This window comes from Nelusetta ayraudi, unplaced genomic scaffold, assembly GCF_046127955.1.
Source record: "Nelusetta ayraudi isolate G7.1 ecotype Tasmania unplaced genomic scaffold, CSIRO-AGI_Nayr_v1 ptg000011l, whole genome shotgun sequence".
Classification (NCBI taxonomy): Eukaryota; Metazoa; Chordata; class Actinopteri; order Tetraodontiformes; family Monacanthidae; genus Nelusetta; species Nelusetta ayraudi.
Window position 1 is genome coordinate 944,858 of NW_027466061.1, and position 19,495 is coordinate 964,352.

At 40.6% G+C, this 19,495-nt stretch overlaps 2 protein-coding genes across 3 annotated transcripts; one reads left to right on the forward strand and one right to left on the reverse strand.

Moving 5' to 3' along the window:
- Window positions 1–656: 656 nt before the first annotated feature.
- Window positions 657–10,499, reverse strand: map6a (microtubule-associated protein 6a). Of its 2 annotated transcripts, none has more exons than XM_076019890.1 (5): window positions 9,587–10,499; window positions 6,911–7,124; window positions 4,734–4,948; window positions 2,202–2,312; window positions 657–1,048 (listed from the first exon to the last, which is right to left on the reverse strand). In XM_076019890.1, the coding sequence occupies exons 1-5, from the start codon at window positions 10,282–10,284 to the stop codon at window positions 901–903; spliced, it is 1,386 nt and encodes a 461-aa protein (XP_075876005.1). In that variant the 5' UTR covers window positions 10,285–10,499; the 3' UTR covers window positions 657–900. The 2 variants fall into 2 exon arrangements, 1 of the variants encoding a protein (XP_075876005.1); XR_012926161.1 differs by having other exon boundaries at window positions 1,021–1,048; window positions 4,771–4,948.
- A 1,157-nt stretch (window positions 10,500–11,656) lies between these two features.
- On the forward strand, window positions 11,657–18,373 carry mogat2 (monoacylglycerol O-acyltransferase 2). The gene is made up of 6 exons (XM_076019891.1): window positions 11,657–12,908; window positions 13,156–13,334; window positions 16,531–16,735; window positions 16,971–17,145; window positions 17,405–17,604; window positions 17,884–18,373. Exons 1-6 carry the CDS (start codon window positions 12,806–12,808, stop codon window positions 18,036–18,038), a joined length of 1,017 nt encoding a protein of 338 aa, XP_075876006.1. The 5' UTR covers window positions 11,657–12,805; the 3' UTR covers window positions 18,039–18,373.
- The last annotated feature ends 1,122 nt before the right edge of the window (window positions 18,374–19,495 follow it).

Here is a 19,495-nt window from a genome sequence, read left to right on the forward strand (position 1 = left end):
GATGCATTATACATACCACTCCGATCATATTGTCACTCTTAACTGTGTGTTTATGACTTCGACAAAGACACATTTGAACTTCCAGGATCAATAACTTGAAAAAAAGGAAAGACTGAAACTGTCACGGTATTCATAGTGAAAGTCTGAATCTGCCAGTACAATAATGAAAATAAAGATTTATTTGTCACTGTTGTGAGCATTTCTATATCACTACTCACCCATATGTGTGTGTGTGTGTGTGTGTGTGTGTGTGTGTGTGTGTGTGTGTGTGTGTGTGTGTGTGTGTGTGTGCGTGCGTGTGTGTCTGTTATCTATAAGCACCCATATATATACTATGTATCCAATTTTCTTTACATGTATGTACTCTGAAATTAATAGAGCCACAGAATCAGAGCTATCTTGTGCATATCAAATTCCCCACCCCTTCAAAGAATCAAACCTCCACTGTAACTTCTTAAGGAAGTATTATTAAAAAAAAATAAATAAAAGTCCAGAAAACACATCTTCAGGTTGCATTCGTTTATTTACAGTTAAACTGTTAAGCGTACAGTACTTATAGTAAATGTTGTGTAAGCAGTTTTCGGCCTGATATATTGATATATATACATACTATTCTGTCCTTGTGTGTGTGTGCGTGCTTGAGCGCGCGCGTGCTTGAGTGCATGTGTGGGGGGGGGGGAAGAAATTATATAGCACCTTTGATTAATGGCATGATTTACACAGCTGTGAACTTAGAGCCAAAAGCTGTTCCGAGCATGCATGATATAAATATGTCATGTTTTTATTTTATTTTATGGACGGTGGGTTTGCAAATACTAAGTATTTACATTGCTAGAAAAATACAGAGTCTGTATTATAAAGCAGTGTTCCCTGTTCCAAACAGTGCTTCCACGTGAAGAGCTACTCAGTCTCATTTGTTTCTAGGGAAAAGCGGACGACTCCACCACTCTTCCGTGGTTTGCTTCTGTCCAGCAGCTGCGCTGCTTCTCCGCCAGCAGCACCCTTGGAATGATGATTATCGGGTCGCAGACGCTCGTCTTTAGCATCTCTAAGATGCAGCACGGGTAAGAAACCAGAAGGAAAAGACACAGAGAAAAGCACAATAAGGCACTTGTCTTGTGCAAACGGCCAGTAGTCACTGCCTGCAGTTAAGCTGAACATCCGAATATTCTAAAGGTCTTTGCTGGCGAGATGAAGAAACTGAAAAAGTAACAAAACTGTAGCATTAGCATTAGCAGGGCTTTCGTATTTTTTTCTTGTCACACGTCAATTTTCTGTTAATGAAAATGGGCTACAGCCAATGACATACTGATACTACACCAGTACTGCTTATGTATTTATTTATTTATTATTATTATTATTATTGTTATTGTTATTATTATTATTATTATTGTTATTGTTATTATTATTATTATTATTATTATTATTATTATTATTATTATTATTATTATTACTATTATTATTATTATTATTTAAATACTGTATTTGTAGACAATGCAAAAATCCAGTACGCTGTGGGAGTCTTTGGATGTTCTGTAAAGAATGCGGCAACAAGTAAGATTTTAAGAGGATACTTGACACGTTTGAGTGGACATCAGTAATATGCACTTACAATGTAGTAATAACAACATTAGCCATATGTGCAGAATCTAGACTTAACTACAAAATGTAAAATCATATGCAGATCAAACAGGAAAAAAAATGCAGCATGCTTTCATGACTTAGGAAACAATAAAGCTAAATGATACATTAGCATTAGCAACAAGAGAAGGTGTAGGAACTTCTAGGTATCTAAAAAGTGAACTGCTAGGATGTTGGCTCTAAGTGAACGTGAAATGTACAATGACCATGAAAATTAGGATTACAACATCCATTATAAAAGGCTAAAGGTGACCCTTAATGTAGTGTACATGTAGGACGCTTCAGCTGGCGGTCACAACCCAATTCAGCACCAATCCATGGTAGAGAAATTCAGTGCTGTGAAGGACTGGACCCCAGAAAACCTGTGATGATTAACTGAAAAAAAAAAAAACGAAACCCAAAAAACTAATGGCGTCATAGTAGCGGAAAGCAAAAGCAAATCACGAGTACATAAAATGCTGATCTGAAGTAGCACTTCTGATCTCTGATTTAATTAATCAATTGCTTGCTTAATTAATCAAATCATTCATTTTCCAAGTTATTCTTGATGACTTGCCTACCTGGGATCTGGTAGAGCACAGCCCCACAGGTGTTGCTTTAGAGTCTGCATCCAGCCAATATCTCGGATTGGCTGGCAGAGTTGTATGTAGTGGTGCTGTTTTAGCACAACCCTTCAAATGAATCAGAGGGTCACTCATTAGCACACAGCAAACTAGACAGCACGTCATCCTAAAGCATACTTAACATCATACTATAGCTATGAGTCTGAGAATGACATCTTATTTTGGAATATGTCTTTAGTCGTCCCATTTACATGCATGTTGCTCTGCAAATGATGGAATTTTGTGTAAAATATATTGGGACATGATGCAAATATTCTATATTCTGTCATTCTCAAGACATGCATAGCCTGTTGAAGACGTCACAGCTCATGCCAGAACACAGAATTTATTTTCCCTGGCGACGCCCCCCCCAAAAACAACAACAACAACAACAACAACAACAACAACAAAACAAACAAAAAAAAAACTTGTCTTCCATATGGATTTATTTGTTATCTACCTCATATGAACAGACAACTAAGACAGGAGGAACACTGACAGATACCTGCATCTTCTAATTATATCTATTTTCACAAAAAGCAAAAAGACACTGCTTTCCCCCTCTTTTTTTAAGTGTTTATTTGAATAATTCAAGATGAGCAAGCAATTAAAATCACAAGCACGTAACAGTTATTTCTACCCGAGACATAACTTTCTCCACCATACTTTCAAACAGTTACCGAACAAGCACCAAACTAGCACAAACTGCGCGTGGCGTGCCAAGTATCATTTTCCAGTTACCCTCAAGAACCCTCAAACAAAGGCTGCAAAATGTGAATGAGCAGGACCCTCATGCCTGATGGTGCATGCACAGTGTAGACTGACATAGCGGTGGTGATTGGCCGCCATCAGACGCCACCCGAAAACCAGGCGACAGCACCAAAAGGCAGTGAAGAATGCCGTACATGGTGGGCTTCATGAACATAGTGGAGCGCGTGTGAGGGTGACGCAACTTCAAGTACAAACCAACACTTCAAATGGGCCTCTCTCTGTACATGTACGTCTAAAGAAGGATGACCCAGCCAACAAACACATATTGGTACTATATTAATATATATACACAAAAATTCTGATCCTAATTACGGAAATAACAGCAATAATGCCACGTAATTTTTGTCCACTTTTGTCTATATAGTTTTTTAGTGTTGAATTCTTTTGTATTTGCTTTGTTTTGGCTATCTTTACTACATACTTTTACAAATATAAAGTAGTACCATTATAAAGGTAGCACTGTCATGAACGTAACAAAGATTAATCAGTTTATTCAATAAATTATTATGATTGTTTCATTAAAAACCATCATCAACCTGGTCTCACTTTCACAGATCAAACAAAACAAAATGACAAAAATCCAGCAATAGCAAGCAATGCAAGACTGTGTGCGTGTGTGTGTGTGTGTGTGTGTGGGGGGGGGGTGGGGGGGTTGGGTGAATTACATCACTCTATCATAAAAGTAACAGCACTGACAAAATTAGGTTATTTCTCTAAAAAATAAAAACAATTCTAGCGTGGGTCAGAATTTCAAAGTGGCTGTGAACTGTACTGACTTATTCCAATCATGAGACTGTGACATCTTAATCCGTTTAGAAATTGTACCTCTGCAAATAACACAGTCCAACTCCAAATAAAAAACAAAAACAAAAACAGAAATCAGTGGTGAGATGTTGGAAGCTAACTCTTGAACACCACGTCGCAGGCATGTTTGCTGTTCTGGGTTTAGTGGTAATTAGTAGGCAGGAATTTGGATGTTAAAAAGTATCTTCGTATTAATCATTAACATTAGTAAACGGGAGGAAAAAAGAATTAACTGAGAGAATATTTGGCCTTTCACCTTCAACAGAGTTCACTTTCGATGATCAAGCAATGCACAGCGATGTCAGCCAAGACAAGCTTTCGAGGGTGAGACAGAGCAGGGACAAAGCAAACTATGGTTCAGACACTAGTGACTAGTGATCAGGCAGGACAAGAAGCACAGATTTCAGATTTGTTCTTAATTTAGGCAACATCCAAGAAACAAATCTGCCTTATCTTTTCATAAATAAATAAATGAATGAATAAATAAATGAAGACAAAAGAAAAACCGTTCAATCATTCAGTTAACAAAGCAATCTGCTCAGTTAGTGAAAGCCTTCCTAGTTTCCAGTAGCCATGGCATCCTGGACACTCAGGCAAACATAAGTGAGCAGGTGGTATTTAGCATTGAAAGCAGACAGAAATGTCATAGCGTTACATAGCATGAGATGGAAGAATTGCTGACATACCATGTCAAAACCCCAGCAACTTCTAATAAAACAATGAGCAAACAGAAAGGATGTGTGGATACCAGGAAAATAATCAATAAGAAGAATAATCAGCAGAGAGAGGCAAAAGGAGAAAAGTCAACAAAAGAAACATAAAGAAAAATATCAATTTTGCAGCCTCCGCGCTTCGTATACCACCCCCCCCAAAAAATGAAGAAGTGAAAAAAAAGTAGTGCTAAATGTTTTTTACTCTTTTGCCTCAGCCAGTTTGTTGTTCATCTCTTTACTTTTCTCCTTGTCCCCCACCGCTGGCTTGATCTCCAGCTGGTTCTCTGCGGTCGACTTCCTGGAGCCCTTTGGCACGCCGCCCTGCTTATCTTTGGCTCTCTTCACGGGCTTGCCCTGGCCTGATGCTGTCGCTCCAGATTTTTTGGCTTTAGTGTGAGGGGCACTATACCTGTCAACCTAGGAATGTCGAACAGCAAAAATTAGATTCTGGAGGTGAATGACGGCTCGCTCTGGGTTGTGCAATAAAACCAGATTTATACTTCTGCGTCAGTTCTGTAAAAACAAAGTCCTAAGCTGAAGCTGGACACACGGAAGCCTATTTTCCAGCTAGGCTGTTCTGTTAAATGTTCTAAATCACAGCAAGGCAGCTTGTGGAGTGGCAGCTGATCAGCCAGTTAGTTTCAGAGGTGGCGTCCGAGGCCCATCAATGTCCGTCTGAATGGGTGAGTCGGCTCGGCTCACTGGACTAGAGATGTGAAGTCTGGATGACGCGTTGTGAGAGAGAGACGCCACCACGGGAGATGGTAGGTCTTAGTAAAAGCCGACCAGGGTGCTAGCACACAGCACGGCTCCTCCCAACCTCTGAAAAAAGGTAAGTTCTGCTCCGACATTTAAAAATAACTAAATAAATGATGCAAACATAATTATAAAATAAAAACATCTCCAACCATTCTACTCAGTTTGTTCGTATTTAATGCTCAGGTTCAAATAAATGTCATTGGATTTATTTGCGACAAGGGCACCACCAGGTTTCCCCCACATGAGTTGGCAACAAGCCTGTTCTAAAAATAGCACAACTCGGTGAGCTGCGTCTAAAGTGTAATTTTATCCAACCTTGTGATGTCATTGTTGATGATCATTCATGTAATCATTGTCATTACATGCATGAGTTTCTTAAATAATCATATATAACTAAAGGCTAACTGAGAAAAAGTGCTATTTCAGGAGAGTGTAGCAAACTGCTTGCCCTTCGTATGACTCAGCACTCGTGAATGAGCTCTCAGGTTCAAATAGCTTGGTGACCCCTGGTCTAGACTAACAGGTGACCTGAGCCTGCACTCTCATCGGTTAACTCTTTGTGCCCAACACAGGCCCACTCACGTTATCGTGTACATATTGGGATCCCTGCGATGACAAAGCACAAATCAAGCTGGAGGTTTGTGTAGCTAGCTCGTGGTGTGCCATCATTGCATGGAAGCTCAGAGTGAGATAGCCATGCTCAGTGCTCTAGTGGTAGAGTGTCTGCCCTAAGACTGGTAGGTTGTGGGTTCGATCCCCGGCTGAGTCATACCAAAGACTGTATAAACGGTACCCATTGCCTCCCTGCTTGGCACTCAGTATTCAGGGTTGGGATTGGGGGGTTAGATCACCCAATGATTCCTGGGCGCAGGTGGGCTGCTGCCCACCGCTCCCTCATGAGGGAGCGATGGGTCAAATGCGGAGGACTAATGTTGCATCCTTCGGGATGTGACAATCACTGGGACTTTAACTTTATTTCTCTCCAAAAACACTTTTTGGGATGATGTTCAGGAAAAGATATAAAAAGGTTGAGGAATATGGACCTGTAAGACCATAGTTGCAAACCAAACGACAGACCCGTGACTGAGGAAGAACTCAAACAAGGAGCTTCTCTCGCTAGACGCAGCTGGCTAGCTGGACATGCTATTAGCAATGCTTTTAAATGCGCTACTTGTGTGCTTTTCAAAAAGTGTTGCAAAGTTAAAGTTAACTGAGAATTCATATTGTGTGATGGTATGTGTCGAGACTGATGGTGAGGCTAGTTATCAATCTTCCTTTCTTATTTTATCAGTCTGTGCACAGTAGGTGTCAAACATTAATCAAATCATTCTCAGTTTTAGTTTCAGAGGTGATCAGCCATCAACCTGCTTCATGCTGTTATTTAAGGAATCCAGATGTACTCAGATTGCAACTCATATGTTGCAGTGAGCCTTGCTGAAACACTTTGGTCAGGACTATAGGGTGTTGGCAGGGTCTGTGGAGTGAAGAAACCTGTGCCAAAGAACAACTTGTGCATGACGCAGAAGCAAAAACCAGGCTTAAGATGAGCATAAAAACATGAGAACAACATCAAAAATTGGTTTGGCTCTGATGATTAGAGGTCAGAGCAGTCGGTCTCACCTGTTTGATAGGCTCGACGTAAGGCTCACAGTACCAACTACGCATCCTTCTCCTCTCAGGGGCCTTGTTGTCAGCAGGCTGCAGTGGTGCATGACTATTGTAGGTGGCGCTGTAGCTGGTTTCTCGGCTGGTCTTTCCAACCGGCGGAAGGTACTGGGATTTAGCCCGTATCATTTTGGTAGGTTTAACATCTCTATAAGCCTTGTACTCAGCTCTGTGTTGAAAGAAGAAATATGTTAGGATATGCAGCACTGTAGAGCCTAGCACAATAAATAATATCTATTGCCTTCAATAAATAATGAAAACAAACCTTAAAACATAATCGTAAACCGTAAGCTTATCACTAAAAACAGAGGAACAACAGGTATTTATCTGGAAAATAAATTGTAGCAGGTGCTGAGTGTGTGCCTGTTTCAGGTCCATCTTACAGTGGCACAGAGAAAACTTACACCAGTACTATTTCAGGGGCAGGTTAAATGCAGTTAATTTCACAGATAGATTAAAAAACACTGTTTGATAGAAAATAACGACAAAACTAATGTAATTGAAAACGGAAAATGAATTTCAAAAAAGTATGCAGTGATGTAGTTGCAGTTTTATGTTTGACAAGTAGATGGCACTGTCGTGAAGAACAGGAAAAACAAGGGGTTAGAAATGCATTGGCCGAACGGTGGTTCTGAATCTCCAGTGTCTGGGTCTGCAGAAACATACTACTGCTCTAACAGACTTCCCCTCCAGTGGGATACCTGTCCTGCATCTTGTCTTATCAGCCGCAAATACAGAAAATAAAGAATACAAGCACCTAACATACTGAATATCACCTTAAAGTCTTCATATGCTGCCTTTTCTTCATTTTTTCCACCCAACTTCATTAATTTATCAGTTTGGAACCCATGCTTTTTGAAGAGACCACACAGAATTTTTGTCAGAATTCAAAGTGTTTGTTGATGCAAGATACTTTCTGACCAAGTCAGCTGTTGGGAGTGCACTCACCTGTGTGTGTTATGGAGAATATCTTTTTCTTTCATGTGCAAACAAAAACAATTATCGTGCAAAGACAAATATCGAGACTGAACCCCGGATATTCGGACAGATTTATTTCAAAGTATAGCTGATTGCTCCATTGCTACTGCCCTCTGAGAGTGAAAAGAACTACATCTTATAAGTCTAAATATGGATGCAGGTCAAAATGGACAGTGAGAAAGCTCTTTGAAATCGAGTGAGCCATAAATAGGTCTGTTCACTGCTGAGACAAACGAGATTCGGGCTCTAATGCTACACAGATGTTGGCCCTCTTCCAAGGACGCAGTCTGTTCAAACGCTATAAGGCAGCTACACCACACGGTTCCTTGGCGAAACAGAGTTTGGCTTCTGGTCAATACCTGCGACTTTCAAAGGGGTAACTTCTCTATCACAATAGATCTGCTGATTCTAAGAACCACGACGGAACACTTCACAAAAAACAATAAAAATATGGGAATTCTTTGTTGAATCAGTAGATGTACACAGTGAAAAAAAAACACACACACACACGTGCATTACAATTGCAACAATAATTTTCTACAGGTGTGCTAATCAAGACCTTTCAGGAGAAAATTGCTGAATGTTGATTTAAGCACTAGAGAGCTACTTTCCCACAAAGTTTGTTTTGTGATTACGCTGATTTACACTGATTTGCAGCGGTCAGATTTCAGTTACAAGTGAACTGTATGAGACACTGAGATACGGAACTAGATTATCTTATGCAACACATTCATGTTCTGAAGATATTCCTTCTGAGTTAATTGCAGTCAAACTTGATAACGTGAGTTACATAAGATGGTTTGCTTTAGCTGGCAGAGCCTTGACCTAAAGATGCACTGTGCAGAATCTGGCAAGATATTGTATGAGCTACTGCTTAAAACACTGAACTATTCAGAAGTTTAGCACTGTAGGGCAGGAAAGCTTTAAATGTGATGAACAAAATTGTTGGTAGTTGTTTTGTCATGCAAATTTCAAATGGAAAGTCCTAACTGACAAGTACCTCACATATTGCTGTCTTCAAGACATTGTGAGAAAACGCAGACAGCAAGTCATTTTTCAAGTTTTGAAAGTTTTACCAACAGACAGATGGAAATAGGTAGATAACTACCTATTTCGATTCAAGCCTTTGCTGGGAACCATCATCGCAATTGTGTTTGGAGGTGGAAATTGTGCGTACAATGTTTTGGGATTTTTGCTATGTTTTGTACGACGTTTGTGAGAATGATCTTCTTGGGGCTCCCTTTCAAGAACCCCACCGGTTCCCAAAACCTACATACTGTGTTTGACCAAATTTCAACATTGAGCCAAGCTAGGCCAGCTACCCACAGTGCCATTTCATTTGGCAATTTGCAAATCTGGCAGTTTCTTTGGACTGGCCTCTAAAACTGGGGTCCTAAATTACACTGTGAGACCAATTCAAGCATCATTTTAGTCAAAGAACCTGTTATGAAGATCCAAGTGTTGGAAATGTGGGGTAACCTGTGCACACATGCAGGTTTGTTAGATCCATGTTGCAGTTGTGGTAGTTACTGGTAATGAATAATAATAGTAATAGTAATAGCTACTGAATGTTTGGGTGCTTGTTAACCCTTCAGAGATATTCTTACACCCCCCATTAATTCAAGGAACAGCATTACGGGACAGAGAACTCACTTGTAGGAGCTGTCGGTAATTTCCTCTTTAATCTGCCTGTTGACGACATCGGCTGCTGCTCTGCCTTTCCCCTCCCCGTCCACCTTCAACACCACTTTCTTCACGCCTTCCTGCTTGGCGGACCTGCTCTTCTCCTGGCCCCTGCCGAGGTCTTTCTCCTGCACTTTGTCGGCAATAGCGCACTTCTCCACGCCGCTGTCCCCCGCCACCGCCTTGGCCTGATGTTTGGCGTGCTTCGACCTCGTCCGGTCGTCGGCCTGAAGCGGCTTCTGTATCCAGGGATGGTCGTACCTTTTCGGAATGGGCCACGGCTTGAAGTCCTTCTGGTACTGAGTCTCGGTGTTGAACGGCACTTCCGGTCCGTGGTATTCGTGTTTGGGCTTACAGCTCGGTTCGGGTCGCACTTTCCAGTGCTTGAAGTCCTCGCGCATCACCGAGCTGCACACTCGCTCCTCGGACACGCACCGGCGCGGGGTTCGCCTCGCCGCCGCTGCGCAGCTTCCCGCAGCGGACGGCTGCGTTTCTATGGCGACCCGGGCCTGGGATGATGGGTGGTGAGGCGGCTGCAGCTGGACGTGCTGCATCTCGGAGACGTCGGTGTACTTGGTGAAGACCAAAGGCACCGCGATGTCGGCCTTGTCCAGCTGGTTCCAGAAGCGGGCCATGCAGCACGCCCTGGTGATGCAGGGCCACGCCATGGTGAAGGTAATTAAAGGTCAATTGCAGCGCAGCGCTTCCTGGAGCCCTCTGCTACAACCTCCAAGACGAAGGGGAGGTGCTGGTGGTGATGGAGGGATCTGTAGCTACGCTCCTGCAAATGGGAAACAAAATGTCTGAGTTCCAGGTTGTGCGAGTGGTTCTGCTATCTTGAAATCACCCTGCAAATGGATCCATTGCGTTGGCAAAACGTCCGAATGTTGTGCTATTTTTCTCCTCCCGGAAAAATTCCGTGTCAACGTTTGCTCGGTCTTCTTGCTACATCACTGTAAGGCAGGAAAACGGCCCCGCCCTCTGCTCAGCATCCCGGAGATACCAAGCCAGCAGGGGCGTACAAAAACAACGTCAAGCACCCAGCAATGAGGGGGGCACTGGCCATTTCCGGTGCACCCTCCAGCCTGGAGTGTCCTCCTGTCAAACGTTGACATCCCAAAAACAAGCGAACAAGCCAACGAAATGCTAAAAGCAAGCCAAGTACTGATTAATTACATGAAGGGAAACAAATCTAAAAAATAAATAAAAAAAACTCTCCAATAGTCGTCTTATGTAGCAACAAAGCTCGATAATAAGCTTTGATTTTGAAATGTGAACATTCTTGTTCGTCCCTGCTTAGTCTTGATATTCGCAAATGCTGTGCATCTGTTATTTTACGACCATTTTATTGACATTCTGTGTTCCAGGGTCAACGTTCGTAAGGCACATTCAAAACCTTACAATAATATCAAAATGCTCTTATCCTTATTAACAGACACTCAAATTGTAGATGGACGTTCTCTGGGATTTCAGCTAAATTCAAGGCAGTGGTGAGGCAACAGAGGTAGTGGAGGGGCCATGGAATAACACAACTTAATGAATGGCAGTCTGCGAAACAGCTATTAGAATGCATCACATAATACTTGTATGCATGTTGTTTCTGCAGCTAAAATAAACTGAACGTATGCAGATAAAAGTGTCTTGCTGTCAATTTCCTCACATTGAATAAACCCCTCATCCCTTTCACAGTTGCTACAACATAACCCATTTCTTTTAAACAAATTACACTGTTATTTATTATGTTAAAATACAAGCCAAACTAATGATCAGTTATCATTGACAGGGAATTTGATAAACATTTCTAAAATCTAATTACTTATATTTATCCTACATAATCCGATGTAATCTCATAATCTGGGATCCCACTTTCCAGACCACTTTTTTGAAAAAAGTGTGTGATCCATCTTCTGGCTTCAATCTATGCTTCCTCTTGCACTCAGAGTTGCAAGGGGTCTGCTGGAGCTTATCCCAGCTGTCATAGTTTGAAGGCAGGGTGACATCCTGGACAAGTCGGCCCAGTTCATCGCAGGGCCACACAGAAAGACAAACAACTTTGCACTCACTCATCTATGGTCAATTTAGAGTTTCCAGTTCACCTCACATGCATGTTTTTGGACTGTGGGAGGAAGCCGGAGAACCCACTCAGACACCGGTAAAGCACCAGGGCCAGAAACCTTCTTGCTGTGAGGCGACAGCGCTTACCTCTGCGCCACCGTGTCGCCTAATGTAGATCTGCTGTACGTATAATTAAATCTACATCAAACTAAAGTAAAGATATGGTACAAATTCAGCAGTAAATTCTCTTTATGTACACAGTAATGCTGTGATAATTTGTAAAAGGCTTGACATATGTTCATGTTATCTTTGTATAAATCATGCAATCTACAGTCTACATTGCTGATGAGTTCTCTTTGGCTCCACTTACAATTAAAAAAAAAACAAAAAAAAAAAATCCAAAAAACAAAAACAAACAACAACTACAGATAACACGGACACTCAATGGGAGAACGTACATCCCAATCCGGTGGGGGAGGGTTCAGTGCACTCAGACGTCCCTCCCTGGTTCTGCTTCCCTCTGACTGAATTCTTTGCCTTCCCATCACGGACAAATACTTTCTGTATGGACAGTGGCAAAAACAGTCCACTATTATACATTTAAGTCTATTTAAATATTAAAATGATTTGGGGTATAATTACACAACAATGTTTATTTATACAGACATTCATGTGCTTGCGGCATTCAATACTGAAATACAGTATGACTCCACATTTTCCTTGACTGCTCAGTGGGTGTTGAAAAGAGCATGAGCGCCTCAACCAAAACCTCCTTGTTTTCATTTAGCTGCTATGCTCAGCTGCGCTCTCTAGTGGTGAAGAATTGCTTAAAGCCCCTTTAAAGAAACAACAACAAAACACCATGCCCCCCCTTCAGCACTGATTATGGTTTGTACACATCAAGGTATGTTACTCACATCATTCACATCGTTGTCTGCGTGTCAGCAGTTTCCTTCTTGCTGGGTTAAAGTTAGATAGATTGTGTCAGATAGGGATTGCCTAACACAGCCCGGTTTAGTCCCGGCTTTGACAGATAAGGCTTTTGATAGGAGAGGAAAGAACTGCAAACTTTGAACCCACTTCACTAGTTCTTCTTTACTTGTGGCTTCAAACACTTTGATTTGTCTGTCTTCCATGATGCGAGCTATGATTGATTTTGCCCCACTGGACGTGCCTATACATCGGAGACTGCAGACAGCTGCTGTGCTGCAGTGGGTCTTCTCTTTTCTTGGCCTAGGTAAGAGAACTCTTGACTTAAAACTTGCGTGAATATATATATCTGCAGTATCATGGTACTTTTATAGGGTAATGCTTGCAGTATGGTGCTGTATTATTGGGTGAATTCTTTCTTTTGCATGTCAGGACAGCAGCCATCTATTCGCAGTGAATGGCACTATTGAAATAAAAAGGAAAATGCTCTTTTATGATGTGTGGCAAGCTAATAGAGGGAGACAGAAACCTAAATTCAAATCTCTTTTCCTCAGCACCGACATGCATCTTCCTGTACTTTTATTTGCTGTTTACACGCTTCTGGGTGATAAGCGTGCTCTACTCTATCTGGTGGTTTTTTGACTATGACACTCCCTCCCGGGGTGGCCGGAGGGTGTCCTACTTGTGCAGACTCAAAGTATGGGAGTACATGCGGGATTACTTTCCCGTCAAGGTGAGAAAACTTTATGTCACTTGTTGTCATTCGATAACATTTCACTCTAACAATGTACTGTATGTACTGTTTACCGTATGTACTGTGTACTGCACTCTCAGATCATTACCAACATGGAACCTTGAAGTATATGTGCGTTATGGTTAGATTGACATCTGCAAGACAGTCGACTGAAAGTCAGCCTAGCTGTGTTACTCATCCTAACTAAAAAAATACAAATAATCTGCAGTTCATTTATCTGCGTGTTCTCTGGTGTCATGTATGTACATGACTTCAGGGAACACATGCCCCCTACTGTTGTCTGATCAAATACGCCACTTATTCCTGTGTGGCTGTATTAAAAAAATAATAATAAATAAATAAAAAAATCCCTGTCCCTGTTTTTAGATTTTAGTGTAACTAGCTAGCTAGCTAACTAACTAAGTACGCTTAATTTACACCCTGGAGAATACACACAGGAAATTGTGAGGTTTAATGTGCAAAAAAACCCCCCAAAAAATATGTGATTTTTTGAAAAACTGAAAAAAAACAACAAATCTGTATACATAAAGAAGGGATATTAAAATCACAGCACAAAAAGGCTTCCACATACCATTGTGAAAATGTAACATTTATCCATGTTGTATGAAATGCTTAGCAAGAAAACAGAAACGTGTTTCCCCCCAAAATAAAGTAACTTCTGTGGTTTAAGATTACCCTCCTTGCCACATGGTTTTACAGTCCAAAAGCATTACGATAAATAAATAAATAAATAAATAAATAAATAAGTCACCACTTTGTTACCAGTCATATCCATGAACCGAGAGCTCACCACCATGAAGAAACACATCCAGCATTCACTGCCCAGGATGAAAATTTTAAGTCCATGTGACGCTTGGTCTAGCCTGGTTACTGTCAAAGACCACATGACCCAATGACTCAGGATTCTCTAAGGTCCCCCAAACAAGCTACTTACACGTCATTTTAATTGTAGTTTGCGAGAGGAGATAAATTCTTGACCGTGAGATAAAACATAATTCGTTACAGCTCATAGCCTCCCTCTTGTGGTCAAGCAGAAGTGACGCAAAATGAATTCATTAGATTTTGTACTACAAAAATAATGCTTGTTGCTATGATGTATGCTTGTGCAGGAATTGAATAGAAGAAAAGAGAAAAACAGAAAATGATTGCATTGATGAGAAACTGCACCATGAATTCACATGTTGGCTCCAAGTCAGACTGTAATTTTGGACCTACCTTAACAATGAAGACGCATCGGCGTTAATGCTATTTGTTTGATTTTAACTAGTTTATACCTTATGAATCATGGACAGATATACCCAAGATCTGCTTACACTACCAGTTAGTGATAGTAGGGTCCTATTTTCCCCTCAGTGCATGTACTTCATTTATGAAGCTTTATACCCATATTATTTTCATTTAATATATCTTCATAATATGGCATTCAGTGTGGAATATCATGAGCTATAAGAATATCACTATTTCAGTATTTCATATCAGTTGTACAATGTACAATTATGCAATCACCAGTCAGCACTTAAAAGACTGAAATATACCAAAAACATAGTCCCCGTGGTGACATTAAGTGAAACAGACATCAATGATAAAACCTTAAAGGTATTTGATCCAATATACACAAATGTAAAAACAGGAAAACCCTCATGGAGAAAATTTTGATGTGAACTTTTCCATTCAGCATCTGACTGTATGCCACATTAAGGCTGAAACAGAGTGTCAGTGTTGGGACAAAAAGAAGCCCTGTCATAAAATCCCTTTCATTGCTGGATCTTATCCCACCATTTCTAATTACACTATCACCAGTTCAGACCAAAAATCCAGCAGCTGATTTGTCCTGTAAAGGACACAAGGTATTTGAGCAGCACGATGAGGCAAACAGAGAACCTGGAGGGGCTACGTGACTTCTGTATTATATCATGACACAACCAACTTGATGCCTGCATTTGTTGCAGTCCGCAGTTAAGATGGATTGTTATAAAATACATTTATCTTTCAAAAACGTCTATCTGGGGCACTGACTGTCCACCAATGGACAGCTGTTTGTAAAGATCTGAACATTCTTGTATACCTAGCCAATGATTACCTGAACTAGGGCCCCTTTAGCACATGTTGGGAGGGGCCAACGACACAAACAAAGTGGTCAAAACATATTATCCATTTCGCGAAGGTGAACAGTTGAAATAGTTATAATATATCACCTGGTGAAAATAACGAGAAATAGAAAAAAAAGAATCCACAATTTCAGCGCTGCTTGCTAGAGAGCAGTTGGACCTTGAAATAGTAAAGAGCACACAGTGATTTGTCCGTTAGCAGCAAAACAAACTACAGCAAATGAGAGGCAGGCAACTCTTTACAGTGACCTTTAGTGCTTCTCGCTATCTCTGCAAACATACAAACACCCTCCGTAGGTGTGATACGTTATCTAAACCTTTACTCAAAAAACTTACAGCTGATCCAGAAACGCATCCAGAACCTCACTGTTCACCGTAAATTGTGGTGTTTTTGTTCAAGAGGTCGCAGACTTGTTTCTTTCGATGAGATACCAAATGCTGATACAAACCCCCAGCAGAAATACTGAAACTAAAGAACTGCTGCCACTACTGTACATCTGAATCTCCATTTAGTTAGTACATTTTCATTTGACTTCTAATACAATAAGAAGCAAAAATATTTTGCAATCCATTGTATTTCAGCTTCTTTTTAAAAATCTTGCCTTTAATTAAAAACAAATACAACAACAATGTGGCATTTGCAGTACACTGTACATCATCATTTGGCTTAATAGCTGTCTAAATGTTGCTGTCTGATATTGGACACAACTAAGAACGCTTTGACTGACATTCAAAACTCAACATACCAAAATGTTGAGAGGGAGGCTGATGACACATGTCACTTTACAGGTTGCTTGTTGTTTGGCAAAATGGCATGAATTGAGCTAAAATAGCAGAGACTAGAACAGAAACATTAAATGTAATTGTCCTACATTCTTAAAAATGCGCAATTCCAGCATGTGCACCAAAATATATGGCCATTAGGGTTGGATGGTTCCAAATACTTTGGACACGAGATTTAGACACGAGATTTGAGATATATTTGAATGGGTCAAAAATACTATTGAAAATCAAAGTACGTGTTTGTTTTTGTTGAGGTGATCTGATCTTTTCTTTTCTTCCCCCAGCTGGTGAAGACAGCTGACCTGGATCCCAGACAAAACTATGTTGTTGGCTTTCATCCCCATGGGGTGCTGGTGGCAGGAGGGTTTACCAATTTTTGTACCAATGCAACAGGCTTCAACCAGCTATTCCCCGGCCTGACCAGCTACCTGCTCATGCTGCCCCTCTGGTTTAGGGCTCCATTTTTCAGAGATTACATTATGTGTGCAGGTGTGGGCCAAAACACTTTAATTTCTCTTCTATTGGATTACTCTTTATCTTTGTGTCTTTTTTAATTAAAGCCACATATGCGCAAGATATGTTTTACAACAATGCTTTATATACATGTACCTGCAGAAATGTACCTTTTATGAATTCCATGGAATTGCTTTCCTAATTTTTTATATTATTTCCAAAAATTGTACAACATCCTTATCACTATTAATTTTCCCCATAAAAAATGCAGGGCTTATACCTTCTGACAAGGAGAGTGCCATCTATCCACTTTCCAAAAAAGGAGGAGGGAATGCCGTCGTAATTGCAGTGGGTGGGGCACCAGAGGCCCTTGATGCTCATCCTGGAACATTCAATGTGCTTTTGGCCCAGAAGAAAGGCTTTATTAAAATGGCCATGGTGCATGGGTAAGAGCAATGATACCTGCGGGGGAGGTGGAGAGGGGGGTCATGTGAGGATTTTCAGGGAAATACAGCTTGTTTTCTGGAACAAAAAAATAATCTATCATACATTTGGCCCCAAGGGAGGCAGCAACAGAAGCCTATTGAGCATCTCGCTGACTTTTGTGGGTGGGAATATCAGAGAAGCCGTTATGAGATAACATTCTCTTTCTGTCTGTCTGTCTGTCTGTCTGTCTGTCTGTTGGTCTGTCTGTCTGTCTTGCAGAGCTCATCTAGTACCAGCCTTCTCTTTTGGGGAGAATGAGGTATTTGATCAAGTGGCAAACACTCGAGGAACTTGGCTGCGATGGACCCAGGAAAAGCTTCGAGGCTTAATGGGCATCTCCCTGCCTCTCTTCCACGCACGTGGTATTTTTCAGTACTCCTTTGGTCTCATGCCCTACAGAAAACCCATCCATACTATTGGTGAGTTACCACGGAGATGTAATGTATATACAGCATGGTCTATATATATGTATATGTATATATATATATATATATATATATATATATATATATATATATATATATATATATATATATATATATACATATATATATATATATATATATATACATATATACACACACATATATATAGTATATCTATATATACTTACTAGAGGAAAGTTGGGTTTACATTTGAGAAGTACAATTCTTAGTTCAGTGCGTTAATACACTGACAATGGGCGGCCCTCTTTCCAGTTGGGCGGCCAATCCGTGTGAAGAAAAACAAGGAGCCGACAGCAGAGGAACTGGACGTGCTCCATCAGTTCTACATGGAGGAGCTCAGCGATCTGTTTGACGAGCACAAAGGCAACTATGGAATCGACAAGGACACACATCTGAACTTTGTCTAAAGTGGACAGAAACCTGCGGAAATGTCGATGCCTATTTATTTGTACCACTCGAAGACTGCACGGTTAGATAGTTGTATCTTTTGTTGGACTCCTCAAGCATGGCTTTTTCCCAACGAAGATGTTTGTGATCGCTGTTGTGCTAAAAGACAGTGTTTTAAAATAAGACAAAAGGAAATTCTTTAAAATTGCCCAATGGCGTGTACTTATAGTGTGTATACTAATTTTGATTGGCTTATCACGTGAAGTTACATATCAATAAAGTATTTCAGTCAGGTGATTTTGCTTAATGAATGTTATTGTTTTGACTCAATGGTTTATCATAATAAAGTCTGTGAAAAAAACATGGTTTGTATATTAATATGCTTTAGTTCCAGCTTTTAGATGTATGTATGCATCCATGCATATACACATATATATTTTTTTAAGGTAAAGATGAGTTCTGGAAGTCTTTGGTCTGACGATACTAAACTGGAAGTGTTTGGGCACTTTGACCTTGGTAGCCTATGTTTGGCGAAGAAAGGGAGAGTGCTTTAACCCCAACAACACAGTGCCCAGTTAAACATTAGGTTGAGAGCATCATGGTGTGGGGCTGTTTTTCATCCTTCTTTGGGTGCATGACATCATGAAAAAAAAAGATGACATTTTGAGGGTTTAATATGCCGAAATCAGCTCATTGTCTATCCGTATTCCGTCGCTGAGCCTTCCAACAAAAGAATAACCCAAAGGATACATTGAAATTAGTCCGACAGTTCCTGAAGGATACCAAAACCAAGATCCTGAAGCCCAGACCTCAATCAGATTGACAATCTGTGGCAGATGCTCAAAGTGAATGTCCATGCTTGGAAACCACGTTATTTCAACCAGCTGGAACAATTTTCAACGGAAGAATGGGCCAAAGTCCCTCAGAAGACCTGTGCAAACCTTGTAAAGAACAACTTTGAAAGGTTGTGTTCAGTTGTGTCGACTTAGCTTGTTCTCCCTGCGTCTGCGTGGGTTCTCAACAGGTTCTCCGGCTTCCTCCCACAGTCCAAAAACAGTGTGAGTCGAATTGGGAACTCTAAGATTGTTGAACGGTTTTACACTTTAACTGAGTTAATTGACTCTATAGGACTTGTTGATGTAAGGGGTCTCTGCTGTTGTACTGGAGGAAGTACATTATATGGGGAATTTACATAAACGCTAATAGTCTGATAGTCTGCTTTATACCTTTACTGTACACTACAATGAACCTCTTTCTGCCCTCTGTGATAGTAGTATCGTCACAAAAGCTAAAAATATTGTTAATGTCAAATTTAACAAAATACAAAATTAATTTGTGAAGGTCTGGTGGCTTTATTTCTTCTGGGGCAGAGCATCATGTTTATCATGGAAATAAACAGTGAGGGATATCAAATCCCTCACTGTTTATTTCCAGCGTTTTCTGTTCCCTTGTTTACACATCCTTTCAGGAAAGCATG

Bases quoted from the DNA above. Each gene is read 5' to 3' on its own strand.
- map6a (XM_076019890.1), bottom strand. From the start codon at position 10,284: ATGGCGTGGCCCTGCATCACCAGGGCGTGCTGCATGGCCCGCTTCTGG. The intron at 2,313-4,733 runs GTAAAAAACATT...ATTCATTTGAAG, and splicing joins AAACTGGCTGAGGCAAAAGA to GGTTGTGCTAAAACAGCACC. The intron at 1,049-2,201 runs GTAGGCAAGTCA...GCTGCATCTTAG, and splicing joins TGTGCTCTACCAGATCCCAG to AGATGCTAAAGACGAGCGTC.
- mogat2 (XM_076019891.1), top strand. From the start codon at position 12,806: ATGATGCGAGCTATGATTGATTTTGCCCCACTGGACGTGCCTATACAT. The intron at 13,335-16,530 runs GTGAGAAAACTT...TTCTTCCCCCAG, and splicing joins GGGATTACTTTCCCGTCAAG to CTGGTGAAGACAGCTGACCT. The intron at 17,146-17,404 runs GTAAGAGCAATG...TCTGTCTTGCAG, and splicing joins AAAATGGCCATGGTGCATGG to AGCTCATCTAGTACCAGCCT.